The sequence below is a fragment of the Medicago truncatula genome, chromosome 3 (assembly GCF_003473485.1).
Source record: "Medicago truncatula cultivar Jemalong A17 chromosome 3, MtrunA17r5.0-ANR, whole genome shotgun sequence".
Taxonomy (NCBI): Eukaryota; Viridiplantae; Streptophyta; class Magnoliopsida; order Fabales; family Fabaceae; genus Medicago; species Medicago truncatula.
The window spans coordinates 55,117,883-55,134,179 of NC_053044.1; the positions used below are offsets into that span (position 1 = coordinate 55,117,883).

Sequence of the window (16,297 nt, forward strand, 5' to 3'; positions counted from 1 at the left end):
AAAATAAATTGTCACACCGTATATTATTATTATTATTTTCTAACTCAATATTCAAACCCGGTATAAAAATAACCCCAAAATTGAGAGCAACTTTGCACATCAATTTTGTTGTTTTCAAAACAATATTAACTTTCGTAAAGCCTAACCCTTCCGCCAGTGACTAAGCCACCACCATCCGCCTTGCAAAATTTGTGAAATTAAGGTTTTAATTTTTGTGTTTAAAAGAAGATTTAAGGTGAATATAACATTAATTCACGATATTTGGAGATATAGTTTAGTAGAATTTTTATTTATTTAAAGAAGATGATGAAGATTCAAAGGAGAAGAAGATGAAGATGATGAACATCTTCATCATATTTCTGAATTTTTTTTCATTTTTAATAAAAAATGAGGAAAAAAAAAGATGTATATGTGCTTCTAAGAGAGATAAAGGACCTAAACGGGAAAAAATAAAGATAAAGGACCAAAGTGTTACAAATAAATAAGATAAAGGACCCATAATGTAATCTTGCCTTAATTATATTTAGGTGTTACAATCTTAATTAATCTACACTACAGGACTGACTTAGAACAATTAAAATTTCACATTAAATTTCTTTCATCTGAATGTCCTTAAATTTATCAGTTACATTCATAAAATTTCTTTTTCCCATTTTGATTGTTCAATTTTGTCATTCACAACTGCCGCATTTTTCAATTTTCGTGAGAATCATCGTCGTTCGTTTGATTCCAAATGTCGTGAGAATTGTCGTTATTTCCAGTACCACGTCAGGTATGGTGACTTGATTTTTCTTGGTTGTGAAGTAGTTAATTATAACAATTGAGTAAGTCATCTGTTGTACTTTGAGGGCTGCTAGCAGGTGTTGCCGCGGTGATGTTGTGGGAGTCTGCTAGTATTTTTTTGGTTGTTGCTGAAATGGTTATGTGATGAAGCTTTTGTTCTTTTGTCTGAACTTAAAAGCTTTGGCTGATAGTGAGACAGGTCTATGCGTGTTATCAGATTTTATTAGGTTGGCTGCTTAAATAAAAAAAATAAGTCACGATACCTGACGCAGTTGTAGAAACAACGACAATTCTCACTATAATTGAAAACTGCGGCAGTTTGGAACGACAAAATTGAACAATCAAAATGGAAAGAAGAATGAAAAAGTAACAATAATTGATCAATAGGAAAGAATAAAGAAGAAGAAATTTGAATGAAGGAGATGTTTTTGTTCTCACGTTCGGGGTTCTGGAATGGAAGAAATTTTATGAATGAAAGTGATGAATTTAAGGACATCCAGATGAAAGAAATTTAATGTAAAATTTTATTTGTTATAAGTCTTGTTGTGTAAATTAATTAAGATTGAACACCTTAATATAAAAAAAAATCAATTGTTGTTTCAAAAAAAATAAAATTAAATAAATAACAAGAAAATTAAATAAAAATTAAAAGTATTAAAAGTTACCTTATGATTAAGATTAACTCTCATTCAAAAAAAAAGATCAAGATTAACTTTTTTTATTTTTTAAAAAAATCTACTCATTTATTTGACATTTAATATTACTTATGTATATTACATTTTAATTGGTTTATATCATAAGAGGGTAATTACTCTCTAAACAAGAAAGGGTAACGTAGGCCTCACCATTTTGTTGGTGTAAAAATGGTATACAGTCAATGCATCACAATTAATCAATTACGAATGAATTTGACTTCACAAAACACAATAGATTTAGTTCAACTTTTATAAATAATCATTGTTTGTGTTGTTGCTTCATTTATAAAAAGTGCTAACAAGTGCCTTAAAGACGTTTGATTAGGACACTTGATAAGAAGTTTAAAGCATAAATATTTTTTTGGAATTTGTATGTTCAACACGTTGAAACTGCAAAAAGCAATATTTTCTACATAAAAGTTACAATTATTCATATTTTTAAATTCTTAACAAGTGCTTTTAAGACACGTGTTAGCAAACCCTTCATTTATATACTCCATTCGATCCTATTTATAAGAAAAAGTTGATTTTTTAGATTCATTGAGTAATTAATGTATTTGATATAGAATATAGACTAAATATATCATTTATACAATGAATCAAAAAAGTTAAATTTTTCCTATTAATAGAACCGGAGGGAGTATGTAAAATTTCATGCAAATTTACTTTGCTTATTCAACAGATTTAAATTTAACATATCAATTTAAGTTTAATATATCAGTTTACATGTATATTTTATTTTTTCTAGCTTCTGGTAAAAATTGTGCTAACTTCACCGATTGGAAGAAAATTTTACCTTATAATTAAAATCATTTATTTAGTAATAAAAGTGGGATATTGTTTTTCTTTTGATGAAATGAGCTATTGCTTTTTAAAAAAGCAATGGAAGTAGAGAAATGCAAATATAAAAATTGAAAAGATAGAACGAGAGTAAGATGAATGGGTGGGTTGGAAGTGTGGAATTTTTGACACGACTATGAACCATTGAAGGTGGCAATTTCTGATCTGGCATGTGGGTCCCACACTAACCCATTTTTGATTTAGTCCATCCATCTGGAGAATTTTTATGGTAGCCAGTGATTATGGTTTTTCATGAAAGTAGCACAAATAAAGAGATCCCTCACCACCATGCATGGCGTCTCTCGAGTACTAGATTCTCTTCACTTTTTGGTCTTATTGCCTTTTTGTTTTTATATTGTAACACTAACACAGTAGCTAGTACTAAATTTATGTTTATGTGGTTTATTTTGGTTAGATTTTATTGGTTTAATAGTATTTTCAGAATCTGATCAGATCTATGGGTTCAACCGAATTGAATCAGAAATTGCTGAATCTGTCAATTAATTAAATTGCAGTTGATTCTTTAGTTTCTTACAAGTGATAATGGAACCGGATTAAATGAAGTTGAATTATCTGTTCATTTTTTATTATTTGTAAATATTTATTTATTTATTTATTAATCATATATTTCAACTATAATTCAACAAATTAAATCATGATTCAAAGGTCTCACAAAATTTGTGTTTTGGATAGGCTTAAGGTCCATAAATCTTCACATATCATAATTAATAGTACTATAGATTAAACACATCACTAGACTTAGTTTAGAAGCATCGAATCCGCCCCCTCACAATACTCCGCCTCAAACACATCACTTAAATGATAAATATTACTCCTTATCTTGAATCAATGCTTTTAGACTAAATCAGTGATGTGTTTGATCGAGGATACAACTTTTTTCGATATTAATGTAGATACTCACTTGTTTTATATGAGAGAGGATTGTTGTTTCATATTTGTGAAATGATATATATCTTGCTCTTTGTTCCATAATAAGTTCTTGAAATTTAACCGATCAATTCGTTTTTTTTTAGTTTAATATTTGTGAAATGATATATATTTGGTTCATATAAATTCGTGATTTTTTATTTTTCTTTTTTACTGAAAAAGGCACATCTACAGCAAAAATCCACCTAGAAAATTTTGCCTGATCGATAATATTAAGATAGCATATGAAATTTGACCTAACTTGTAAAATTTTCTTTGTATACTTGAGGTGCAATGATGAAGATCATATCTAGTGCACCTCTGCTATGACATAAATAAAATCCTAGTTGCCGACTAGGCATCCTGTATCTCCATTTCATTGGTTCCAACCTCAGAGGCAATATCTCACGATCAACTAAAAAAATATTTTATTTTCTTAGAAAAAAAAATTCTTTATTATAGCTATCTTTTTAAAAAACAAAAAAAAAGTCAGCTTAACCTTTTACACTTTGATGCATGTGCCCCTTGTTTTCATGAGCCCCAAATGGATGGTCTTAATCTTAATTGATGCCCATGATCTAGATAACTTTAGCGGTGAATGGTGTAGAAAATATTTTAAAGTAGACATTCAAACTTTAAAGTGGTCCATCAAGCCATCATCTTGGTATCTCTACTACTACTGTCTCCGTCTCATATTAAGTTTATTTCTTTTTAATAAAATTTGTTTATTTTATACTCCTCTACCACACCATAAAACGATAAAGAAAAAGATGAAGTATTGCCAAACAATATGTCTGATTATATGTGCTTGAAATGAATAAAGATCGATATGCTTAAAATCTGAATGTTGTCATTTACTGTTACGTACTACTAGTATCTAAAAAACCCATTCTGTTTTTCAACAATAATAAATTCATTCTGATCCTTTGCTGGCTTTGTTGTCATCAAGTGTTAATTAGCATTGACCAAAGTGCGGTGTGTACCCTTTCACACCTACACAACTGGAAGTAACAAGGCAAACATTTAGGGTTTGCTATACGGAATTCAAGTCTTCCCATTGTCACTCGATTTTGGTCATAAGCAAATATAATTTTAGACACAATTATAAAAAAGTGAAATGTAGAATTAACATTTTATAAGTGTGTTTAAGTGATTTATATTTCTCTTGCCAACATACATGAATAATCATATCTGATTTCCCTACAAAAAAAAATACAAGAATAATCATATACTATTGGGGTCTTTCAAAAAACAAAATAAAAAAATACTATAGGGGATTAAGTATTGGATTTTTACAACCATTCTTTCAATGTTTTCATTTAAAAAACATACTTTTTTGCTGTTTATTTTGAGATCATATGTTTTTTTTATGTAGTACTCTTATACTACTTTTAGTCCCTTTCTTGTCTTCTAACCCAAAAATTCCATATTTTTAAATAATATGTACTTTTAGACACACTCACATAAATGTAAAAAATATGAAAGAGAAAATAATTAAATAACATGTATTTTTAAAATAGATAAATGATATGTATTTTATGCGTATGTGTCTAAATGACTTTAATTTAAGTTTGTGACTATACAAGTATTTTCCTTCATGATACTCTTCTTTTAGATCGTATCCTTTTTATCAAAGAAAAATAGATTAAGGATGACAATTGGGTGAGAAAATAGTGACACAATGCTCCTCTACTCGCCTATGAGAATATTTTATTTTTCCTTGATGTTCAAAACAAAACAAAAAAAATTGTTTTTCCTTCTCCTTGTTGTTTGTGGGGGAAGGGGTGGGATTAGCAATCTATCAACTCACACTCATTCGATCATTCAACCACTTAACCATCCACCCTACAAAATACTTATCAATATCAATTAATTCCATTCCATTCATTCTTTATAATCGTGGATTACGGATGAGTCGAATTTTATTATTGCTCAAAAAAAATTATTGAAAAATATATATTTTTTACTTAAGGCGCTAAGAGCTTAACAATCTAACATTAAGTAATGAGTCTGAATCCCCTCAGAGACGATTGTAAAATGATTATTAGTTTCTCTTGATTACAAGAGCACACATGGTCTTTTCAATAATTTTTATTTATATTATACAAAATTATTGGTGTGCATTTTATTGTAACAAATATGTTTAATTTATTTAATGAGGTTATAAAAGAATTTCTCAACAATAAAAAGAAATTGTTGCGAATTCGATGAAAATCACACCAATAACAACTTGATGTGTGGGGCAAGAATAATCAGGCAACCAAAATCAAAGTGTATGGAACAATTAAATACAAGCCAAAAGTAGAAAACAACGGCGAGAAGAACACAAAGAAGAGAAGAACACAAAAGAATTTGTTGACCTAGTTCGGTCCAAATTGACCTAGTCTGGGGGAGAGAGCAGCCATCCGTTCCACTATATGATGAGTAACGTTACAAAAGAGAAATCAATGGGTTACAAGAATAAGTCTCCCGCCTAATTCTACCCAAAGTCTCAGCCTCTTACCGTAACCAAGAGACTCAATCCTAATAGTGTTTCCCAAGGTGAATCAACCCTCAAACCCAGTGTTTGTTCCAAAGAGACAAACTCTATACATACCCTAGTTTTGTTGTTGCCTTTCTAAACCCTTGTTTCAGCCCCCTTTATCTCAAAGTTTGCTCTGATACAAGGTCTATATTTATAGTGAAAGTAATCCCTTAAAAAACTGAAACAAATCTTCAATAAAAATACGTTTTATTTTTATCTTCAATCACACCATCGTGGCACGATTCGATCAAATCGTGGCACGATTTTTCCAGTGATTGCTCCAGAATTTTGCTTCAACAATCGTGGCACGAAGCTTCTCCATCGTGGCACGATTCTCCAGAATTCTGATTTTAAGTTAACTCTCACAGAAATTATGTAGTATATAATGAATATTCTATTATTTAGTAACAAGTTAATTGTTGATTGCATCGGGCCTGAATGATGCCAAAGTTGTATGACGACATATGCCTTGTATAAACAAGAGACATGTCGATGAATGGAACGTGTGTTCAATTATGCAAAATTACTTAATTTCTGAATATTTCAGTCGAATCACATTGGTTGCAAACTAGATGAAGAGATGTGGTGAAGTCATGAATGATCAAACAATCGAGAACAAGGTGACGAGAACTCTCTCCTCAAAGTTTGAGTACATTGGAGAGGTAATTGAAGGATCAAAGGACTTGACAGATATGAAGGTTGAAGAATACAAGTATACAACGTTCTTTGAAAGCTCGTGAACAATGTATCTTGGAGTAGATATGTATTTTTACTATTTTTGACAAAGCTCGTGAACAGCATTTGTCCTCTAAGCTAGGATTTCTAGACAAATCGATGTAGATTTGTTAAACTTGGATATTTATTTATTTTTTACTAAAAACCGAACCATTAAACCCCCTGTCCAAGTAATGGATATGGAGGGATTAACTGTGAACCAAAATGAATGATAGAGATGAGGTAAATATAGAAAATTGACAGTAGTACATTGAATTTAACACACGTAGGTTAGAAAAAAAAATTCGTTGGAATTCCAACCAAAATGGGACATGCAATTGGAGATTGGTTCAACCCACACTATGCATTCTCAATTCCAATTTTGTTACATTCTCATAATAATTAGAATAGAACCCCTTCCAGATTTTCATTTTTTCCTTTCATAATTTCTAATCAAATTCATTATTGCTGAGTTTTGTTCGAATGTTGAATCTTAAAAAGGTTGCTCAATGTGATGTAATGTAATGTTGGAAACTGTTCAGGAAATTGCCGTATATCTTCATAGATTTCACAATCTTGATCTCTTTAAGCAAGGGTGGGTATATATATACATTCATTCATCATGTTTTTAATTAATTAATTGCTTTTTAAATTTCTAAACGCATGTGTTTTGTTTTGGTTTTATATAGATGGTATCGGATTAAGATTAAAGTACGATGGGAAGATAGTGAAAATATTAATTCATTCGGTATTCCAGCTAGAGTTGTTCAATACGAAGGTAAATTTTTATTTTTTATTTTTATTTAAAGTTTATTTATTTATATATTTGAAGCAATCAAACTCCCTTATATCCTGTACCTTGGCTAGGAAGTAATATTACAACATGACACCGTAGTGAAATATTAACCCTCCGGTTCTTAGGGGAAGGGGCCCTAGGAATGAAGTAAAGTCTGACCAATAATTGTTTCAACCAAAAATCAAACTCGGGTTCTCCCGAACGATTGATCTTTACATGTAGCTCATTAACCACTTGAGCTCAATCACTTGGTTATCACCACCATAGTCAAATATGATTGAGCGAGTGCGTAAAAACAATAGAGAACAATAACATCAACGCATTGTTGAAAGGGGTCTGCACCTTTAGCTTCTATCACCCAACGAAGAATACCTCACCTCATGGTCTGTAAGTTGAGAAATATAAGAGTAAAGAGATACAATGATTGATTGGAGTAGTAGGTTTTGTTAACTCTGGACTTCGCGAGCTGAACCTAGGTATGCTCACTGGGTGGTGAAAGTTGAAACTTGAGGCCCAAAGTTGTCGAAAAAGAAATGAGAGTTATGCTGTAAATCAGGATTTTTTTCGTGCTTCCAAAGTATGTTTCATATCTATGTATGGAAATGTGGAATTCTTCTTTGATTACTTTTGACACTATTGTCTGTAATCTTTCTCTCTTTTTCTTTAGTTTGTGGATATTCAATTTTCTTCAACTGAGATTTCTCAGTGAAGCTTTTCTCATGCAAAATTTACATCTGAGGTAGAATTTTTTGGTTCTGCAGCTCCTGATCTGGACCAAAGCAGTATTTATGGAGCATGGAAGATTGATGATACAGAAAATAGTTTCTCAACACAGACCTTTCGGATAAAATATGCTAGACAGGATGTTCATTTATGTATGATGATCTCGTTCGACTTATCACGTAGTAGATCTATGGTAATGATCTCTCTGTCACTTTCTTCTCTTTCTATGTCCATTAAGGGGAAGGAAACGTAGTGAGAATCAAATTATATCTTCATGCCATTGTGCTAATTATCTATCTAGTAAGGTCCCGTATATACCGCACGTCAACAAGGTTGGCATACCTATTGCTTATAAATTTGTCTATACATGCCAGCACAGCTGCACTACCGCATATATATATTGATGTAGACCGTAGAGGTGTAGACAATATATGAACTAGAAAAGAAACCCAACACGTTTACATTATGAAATTACATTGATTAGACTTGAGTAATATTAACAGTTAACTTCTTTCTTATTTTTTTTGTTTCATTATATCCTCACAAATGAATTTGCATTTGATATTCCAAGGGTCACTACTGTGTAAACACATATGCTCCCTGAGCTATTTAGTCATTGAGGTTGAATCTATTTACTTGCCAGTGTTGCAAAAGCAACTTACCCTTATTGCATTTGGAAATTTGTATTTGTAGTGTAGTATCATTCAACAGCTGACAAGTAATATGAGATAAATCTGTTAAACCTTAAAACTCTAAGTAATAATAAGTAAATATGCGAGTCCGTATATCTTCTAAACTGCCATTTGTGGTTTTCTCTTCTCCAGTAATGATATTATTTTCCTTTTTCCCATTTCTCCCTGGAAATCTTATCAAAATCATCTTCCAATAAACCAACATAAATCCGCAACTATTCAAATCAACAGATGCAACAATTTTGCCTTTTTTTTTTTACAATATTGGGCGGGACTTGATTTCCAGAATGAGGTTTACATGTTCATATTTTAACATGTAAATTGAAATTAAGTTTTGGAAAAGTGATAAACTAGTGTAATTCTGTTGCTAAAGGGGATAAAAAATAGTAGTCAATATTAAAGATTTCCTAACCTTACTTGAAAAACCATGTAGCATGATACATATATTATTCACAGCTTCGTGTGTTTAGTTCAATATTGTTATCCCATTGAACTGTTTTATGTGGCTCTTACTTACAGGATTTAACTACAAATGGGGTTATTTTAAAGTTTGAGCTTATTTATGCTTCGACACTTGAGGATGGGTGAGTCATATGATCCACAAACCTGCTTAATTCCTTTTTAGTTGGCATTTGCTTGGTGAAAATGTAAAGCTGACTGGAGCTTACATTCCACAGGGATGATCTGGATGCTTCTCCGGCTGCTATCCATGAATTCCGAATTCCTCCTAAAGCTCTGTTAGGATTGCATTCGTATTGTCCCGTTCATTTTGATGCTTTACATGCGGTACTTGTTGATGTAAGTGTACATGTCAGTCTACGGAGAGCTGCCTCTTACTCATCTGCCTCGAAGGTACCCAGGTTTGTTAGATGTTCTAATTTTTAGTATGATTATGATAGACTTTCATTTTAGTATTTTGTGTTCAATTCATAAGTAAATTTTGGAGCAGCTTTGATTGAAAAATCGTTGTATTATATAAGTAAATTTTGTTGATTTTTTTTTCTGAGTAAATGTTGTATCTTAGCGGCTTTGATTTTTGGAGCAGCTTTGATTGAAAAATTGTTTGTGTTCATGTTTGATTACGTAGATTAACATGTTCAAATCCTAAATTCGAATAAATACATTAATATTTTATAAGTCAACTTTTGTTTACAATAAAAACACTGCCATTTATCTAATCATTGTGTATAAATTGGGGAAACTATAACAGAGTGAGGTATGCTTTACATCTGATATTGTGAGTGAAAGGAAGGAAAATTCCTTTACGTTGGGGGAATTCTTCTATTCCCATTTTTTGTTCAATTTCAACAATACATTATTCATACCTTCTATATTTCTTTCAATTCAGTTCGTTGGTTCTACTTGAAATATGAACAGTCTTTGATGATAATTGAAGTACAAATTCTAATGTTAATATATAGGCTGATCACAAAATAAGGAAATGCAATACTCCCTCCATCCTATTCTGAGTGTCACGTTTGCAAAAAATATTATCCCAAAATGAGTGTCATGTTCATAAATGCACAGGGGAAGCTAATGACATGAGAGTGATAGTGATGCACATAATATTAATTAGAGGTACAATCGAAAATTACCGTGCACACTCTTCTCTCCCCTGATGCCTCATTTAGGAAATTAACATAGACAAGAGTATCTGCCACGCAAAACCTTATCTATCTTGCTCACATGAATCACTAACTCTGATGATTTTTCCTTTATTTATTTATTTTCACATAAACTGTGACGAAGGGGAGCCTTGGTGTTATGATTTGGAGTTGTGCACCTAGGCCTAGGGGGTCTAGGTAAAAGCAAGGCAGGGAGGCCTACCATAGACATTGAGTTGTGAATTTCACATCTAACTAATGCAAGGCAAGGATGCCTACCATAGACACTAGCAAAAACCTTTCCTCCAGTGCTAAAAATAGGGTTAAAGTTATTTAAGGAATGTCACATAGGACTTATGGTAATTTCAATACTTGTATGTGTACTTTAGTAATATGGGGTAATAAAAGCCCTCCGTTCATATTTTTTCCAATCATTATTCTTCAAGCATTAACAGGAGAATGTTTTTCGTGCCTGTGCAGCGCTTCAGAGGTGTTACTTCTCTAGATGTGAAAGATATCATGCTTGTCAGAGCATTATTAACTTCTCGTGATTTATTGCTGGAAGAACTACACAAAATGAACAAAGCAATTGGTGAAGCTATAGATACGTCAGATTTTGTGTCAAAAATGAATAACGCGGACTTAATAAATTTTGCGGCACAAGCAAATGGGTTTGCAATAGATGGTGAAGTTTTAGAACAAGGCAAGCCACAAAATGGTCTTGAGGTCTTTGCTTTATTTCATGCTACATAGCTTTACCTTTTTTGTTTGTTTGGCATTTTATATTGTTTTTACCTTTTCTTTTTTATTGATTCTTTGTTCTCTTTTTATACAGGGAGGAAATGGGGCTCAGGATATTCCGAATGCTGAAAACCTCCATTCCCTGTCTCAAAGTGAACTGTTGAACTGTTTTCATTCATTGGGAGATCAACTGCACTATTTATGGAAGATATTTTTAAAAATTCATAGAGAAAACAAGACAGAGATACTAGGACTTTTACACAATACATGGGCCAAGGATCGGAAAGCTGAGTGGTCAATATGGATGATTTATTCTAAGGTAGAGATGCCTCATCATTATATTAATAGTGGGAGTGATGACTCTTCCCGTCGTGCTATGCACAAAAGAGTTTCCAGTTTGTGGAAGTTACCTGATGAGGTAAGGGCTTGTATGTTCCTTCATACTTTTGTACATACAAGTTGCTTAAAAAGAAAAAGAAACGTGGATTGAATTAGGAAATTATGATATGAGACATAAAAGCATTAATTTTGTCTTGAAAATCATACAGCCTCTTGAAACTGCAATTTCATGTGCTGAACTTCATCGGAGGAGCATTGCACAGATGCGGGTGAGCTATCAACATGAATATGGGGACCACCCTGTGACTCTTAAACTATGAAGCACCGACACAGACACCGAATACGATACTGACAGGTTGACACCGATAATAACTTGAGAAAATAGAATAATTGAACGTTACCAGATGTGTCGGTGTTGTGTCGGTGCTACAAAGCTCCTAGATATGGCCTATTGATGAATCAATTCTTTTTTGCAGATTAACGGCCGTTCAATTCAAGACATGCAGATATTTGGAGATCCTTTGCGTATACCAGTTGTGCTTGTTGAAAGGGTGATGAATGTACCACGGCGTAGTACCAGTGAAATTCCACTCCTAGGACATGTTGGACTTGTGGATTCACATAGCTTAACAAATGGGCTGGGGAGTCATACTTTCAGGAAGAAATCTGCACCAAAAAGTAATGTTCGTGTGTTGAAGATTGTTGTCTTTGTGCATGGGTTTCAGGCATGTCTTGAGAATTTTATTGCAAAACTGTACACTGTTTTTTATGTAGGACTTGAGCATGTTAAGTTTATTCAGTTATGTTAGAGTTAGTGATTAGTCATATAATGTTGATCAACTATTTGTAGCATTGTCAAAAGGGGACTATCCTTGCAATTCTCATCAGACCTAGCTGAAGAGGGGCCAGATAGGATTAGCATGACTTTAATCATGCTGGAAAACCTAAAATCCCAACCCCATTAAGAATAAAAGGTTCAAAAAGGACCCAGGGTCAGCTTTGACTTCTGACCTTTGAATAAGTATCTAAGTACTTGGGGAATACTCCCATAAAATCTAGCTATCAAAGGGAAGAACCAAGTCATTTAAATACTCCATCAAACATCCCATACTAATCAACGTGTACTTGGGCACCCCATAATATCCAAGTCTTTATCATAGCACCGCAGCTGAGAGCTGACATCTGGCACTCTACGACACTTTACTCAGTCTTTCCAAGCAAAGCAACGACTTGTCTCTAATACCAATTGATAAGTATCTAAGCACTTGGAGAAGCATTGCTTAAAAGCTAGCTATCAAAGGGGAAGAACTAAGCCACTCACGGAACGTTCCATACTACTCAATGTGGAACTTGGGCAGCCCATAATACCCAAGTCCCCGTCACATTGGGTTAAACAAAGTAGAAAATTGAAAATCCTAACCCATTAACACTTGAAGTTATCTGATTTGGATTTGGTTGTCTAGAATATTCTCAATTAAAGTCGTGCTTCGCGGCCAGATTTCAAACATGGATGTAATAAATAAGCAATACTACTCAATTCTCATACAACCATGAATGTTGCATCGTCCGGAAAAAAGTGTATTACATCACAGCTTCAGGAACAGGACTTTTCAGTTTCTCTTCTCTGCTTAGGGATAACTTTCTATTAAAATGGGTTGTAGATTTGTAGTTTCTTCTGTCCTTTTCTGTTGTGTTGAGATATGTCATAAGTTTCCAGCAAAGTTTGCTAAGTTCTTATGGGGATAGTGTTCTGTCTTGTGGGGACACACACATATAATTTGTAGGTTCCTTATGTCAAGTAAATCGAGGCCTAACTCATACTCCTTATAAACTCTTCTCAAGAATCCTATCTATCCGATGTGGGACTAAATCCACCGAGTGTTGGCTGCTAACACCTTAAGTTCTTACTTTTAACATTGAGATATGGGTTCAAACATGGCTTAAAAATTAGAGCTAGCAAACTCAGGATTGAGGTTATAAGCCTCAAATGAGATATATAACAAAAATAAATTGTGGGGTGTTTTTTTCTGGTCAAAATGATAAAGTGATAAAGTAAACTCAAAGTGATCAAGTTTATTAGATAGGACTCAAAAAAATTTACTTTTATTCACCTGAAATTAAGTACAGATTTATTTACAACAATGGCTGACTCTTAACTTGATCTTCTTCAGATTGTTGAGTTAAAATAAGTTTTTTTGTTTGAAAAAAAAAAATAATCCATGTAAATCATGTCATGTTACCCTTAGTTTATCTCTCAAGTTTTTTGCATGTAAGTTTATTTCCACTGATGTTTACAATTACATATATAAATGAACACACAGGAAACTGTAAATAAGAAATATAATTTTGAATGTGAAGTCTTCTAATTTTTTTTTACCAAGTAGGAATACAAAAGTTGGTAATCACTATCTATTTCTGTTATATAGTTGAGCAGACGTAAACCGAGTCTACCATGCTGTTTGGAATTCTCCTGTCTTTGTAATTGATATTTTTCGAAAAATGAAGAAATATAATACACATCAGATGTATCCTTTTCGTTTGAGCTACAATATCTGCTTCCACATATTTTTTTTCATGTCTGGTTAAAAAGTTGATTAAATGCCTATTCTTCGTCTTTAAAAATGTTTTTAGGGGCATCATCTGGATCTACGACTAGTTCGGAATCAATGGCTTTTGATAGATCCTAAAGTAGAATTTCTCATGTCAGAGGCTAATGAAGATAAAACAAATGGAGATTTCAAAGAAATGGGACATAGGCTAGCTCAGGAAGTTATTTCTTTTGTTAAAAGCAAAATGGACAGAGTAACAAGATACGGGAAACTGGGAGATATTAAGCTAAGTTTTGTTGGACATTCAATGGGTAATCTCATTATAAGAACAGCGATAGCCGGTAAGTTATTTTAATTGAATAGAAGAGATGATGTTGATCAGTTGAAGTTTGGTAGTAAATTTTGTCCCGTGTTTGCAGATAAAATGATGCAGCCATATCTAAGACACCTACATACATATGTTTCAGTATCTGGTCCACACTTGGGATATCTTTATAGTTCAAACTCATTATTTAATTCTGGAATGTGGTTTCTGAAGAAGCTAAAAAACACACAGTGCATTCATCAGCTCTCCTGCACGGATGATCCAGATTTGCAAAAGACATTCCTGTATAAACTGTGTAAGGTATGAAAGTGTCCTACAAAGGTTGGGATCAAGTATCATGACGAGTTTTTAATGGAGTTATTTATTTTGCACTCTTTTTTTCAGAAGAAGACCTTGGAACATTTTAGGAATGTTATCTTGATATCTTCTCCTCAGGTATTGCCTTCTCTCAGGATTCTTAAAATCATTTTTAAGAATGCTCTTATCTGAACTCTTAAAATAATTTTCTTTTGCTTGAAATTCTCCGGCTTGTTTTTTACTGATACGGCACCATTTTTTAGGATGGCTATGTGCCTTACCATTCTGCTAGAATTGAATCATGCCAGGCTGCTTCGCATGACACTTCAAAGAAGGGTAAAATGTTCCTAGAGATGCTGAATGCTTGTTTGGACCAAATACGTGCCAACCCCTCTGAACATCGAGTATTCATGCGATGTGATGTAAATTTTGATGCCTCTGCCCATGGCAAGAATTTGAACTCTTTCATTGGGCGGGCTGCACATATTGAATTTCTTGACTCAGACATTTTTGCAATGTTCATAATGTGGTCTTTCCCAGATCTATTTCGATAGCACATAGCAGGTATTGTCATTTGTCCTCACACAGAGTATACAAATTCTGGGTTCATGAACTTTAAGATGTTTATATTGAACACAGTTGTGTACATCCATAGGAAGAACCAAGGACATATTGGTGTAATCATTTTAGTTTAGTGTTTAGTAAAATTATTTGTTGAAATGGTAATGTGTATATATATGGTTCAAAATTTTCCCGTTGCTATAGCTAATACAACTATAATTATTTTCTTCTTGCATATACACCATATTAATATGATTTTATTTAAAATAAAATATTCATTTTCGTGTACTAAGTGTAATCTCCATGGTTATAAAATAAATATCCATTCCTTCAATTAAAAATATTTTGGGAGTGTATTGGATTAGGATTTTAAAATACTATTTTAATAAAAAAAAGTCTTTAAGATTTTAAAAGACTATGCGAGATTGTATTGATTCTGTGAGATTTTAAAAGACTTTTTATGTAAAAGACTTTATACACTCAAGATTTTAAAAGATTTATCACACTGACTTTTAAGGATTTCAAAGGACTTTATGTGATTTTAAAATTTCAAAGGATTCAATGAATTTTAGGGGAAAAAGAACAAACTTACAAGCGTGAATGATAAAAATAATGAACAAATAAATTCTAGCGTTTGAATAAAGAAAAATAAAACAAATAAAAAATTCTTTTACTATTGATTTTCAAACATTTTTTATTTGTTAAAAATGTTATTCCCACAAAATTCAATTGTACATATTTAAAATTATGCCAGCACTTACAAATCTTTCAAAAAAAAATATTGTGTCAACCACTACAAATCGGTCGAGTTTACAGTTTACCGAGTGTTAACTCAGTCAAACTCGTTAAACCTTCCGATTTTACTAGAAACCGAGTTTACCTCAGAGTTAACACGATTTTTGTACCTAAAAATGTAAACTCGATAATCTCAGAGAGTTAACACTCGATTTGCGGAACATTGATTACGACATACTCTCTATAATAATATTCTCAATACAATTTTTTATTTTTTTATGAGATAGAGAGAGGGAGAGAGGGGGGATGAGAGATGATAGAGAGAGAGAGAATGGAGAGATAGAGAGACGAAGAGAGAAATGAGATAACAGGGAGAGGGAGAGAGAGAGAGAGAGAGAGAGAGAGAGAGAGAGAGAGAGAGAGAGAGAGAGAGAGAGAGAGAGAGAGAGAGA

The 16,297-nt window shown here is 32.7% G+C and overlaps 1 protein-coding gene across 1 annotated transcript; it reads left to right on the forward strand.

Annotated features, from left to right (window-relative positions):
• Positions 1–6,291: 6,291 nt before the first annotated feature.
• On the forward strand, positions 6,292–15,330 carry LOC11426809 (protein FAM135A). Its single transcript, XM_039832145.1, has 13 exons — positions 6,292–7,078; positions 7,173–7,261; positions 8,041–8,195; positions 9,214–9,278; positions 9,372–9,546; positions 10,779–11,024; positions 11,134–11,457; positions 11,588–11,647; positions 11,855–12,103; positions 14,010–14,268; positions 14,347–14,552; positions 14,637–14,687; positions 14,813–15,330. The coding sequence occupies exons 1-13, from the start codon at positions 7,008–7,010 to the stop codon at positions 15,101–15,103; spliced, it is 2,241 nt and encodes a 746-aa protein (XP_039688079.1). The 5' UTR covers positions 6,292–7,007; the 3' UTR covers positions 15,104–15,330.
• Positions 15,331–16,297: the final 967 nt, after the last annotated feature.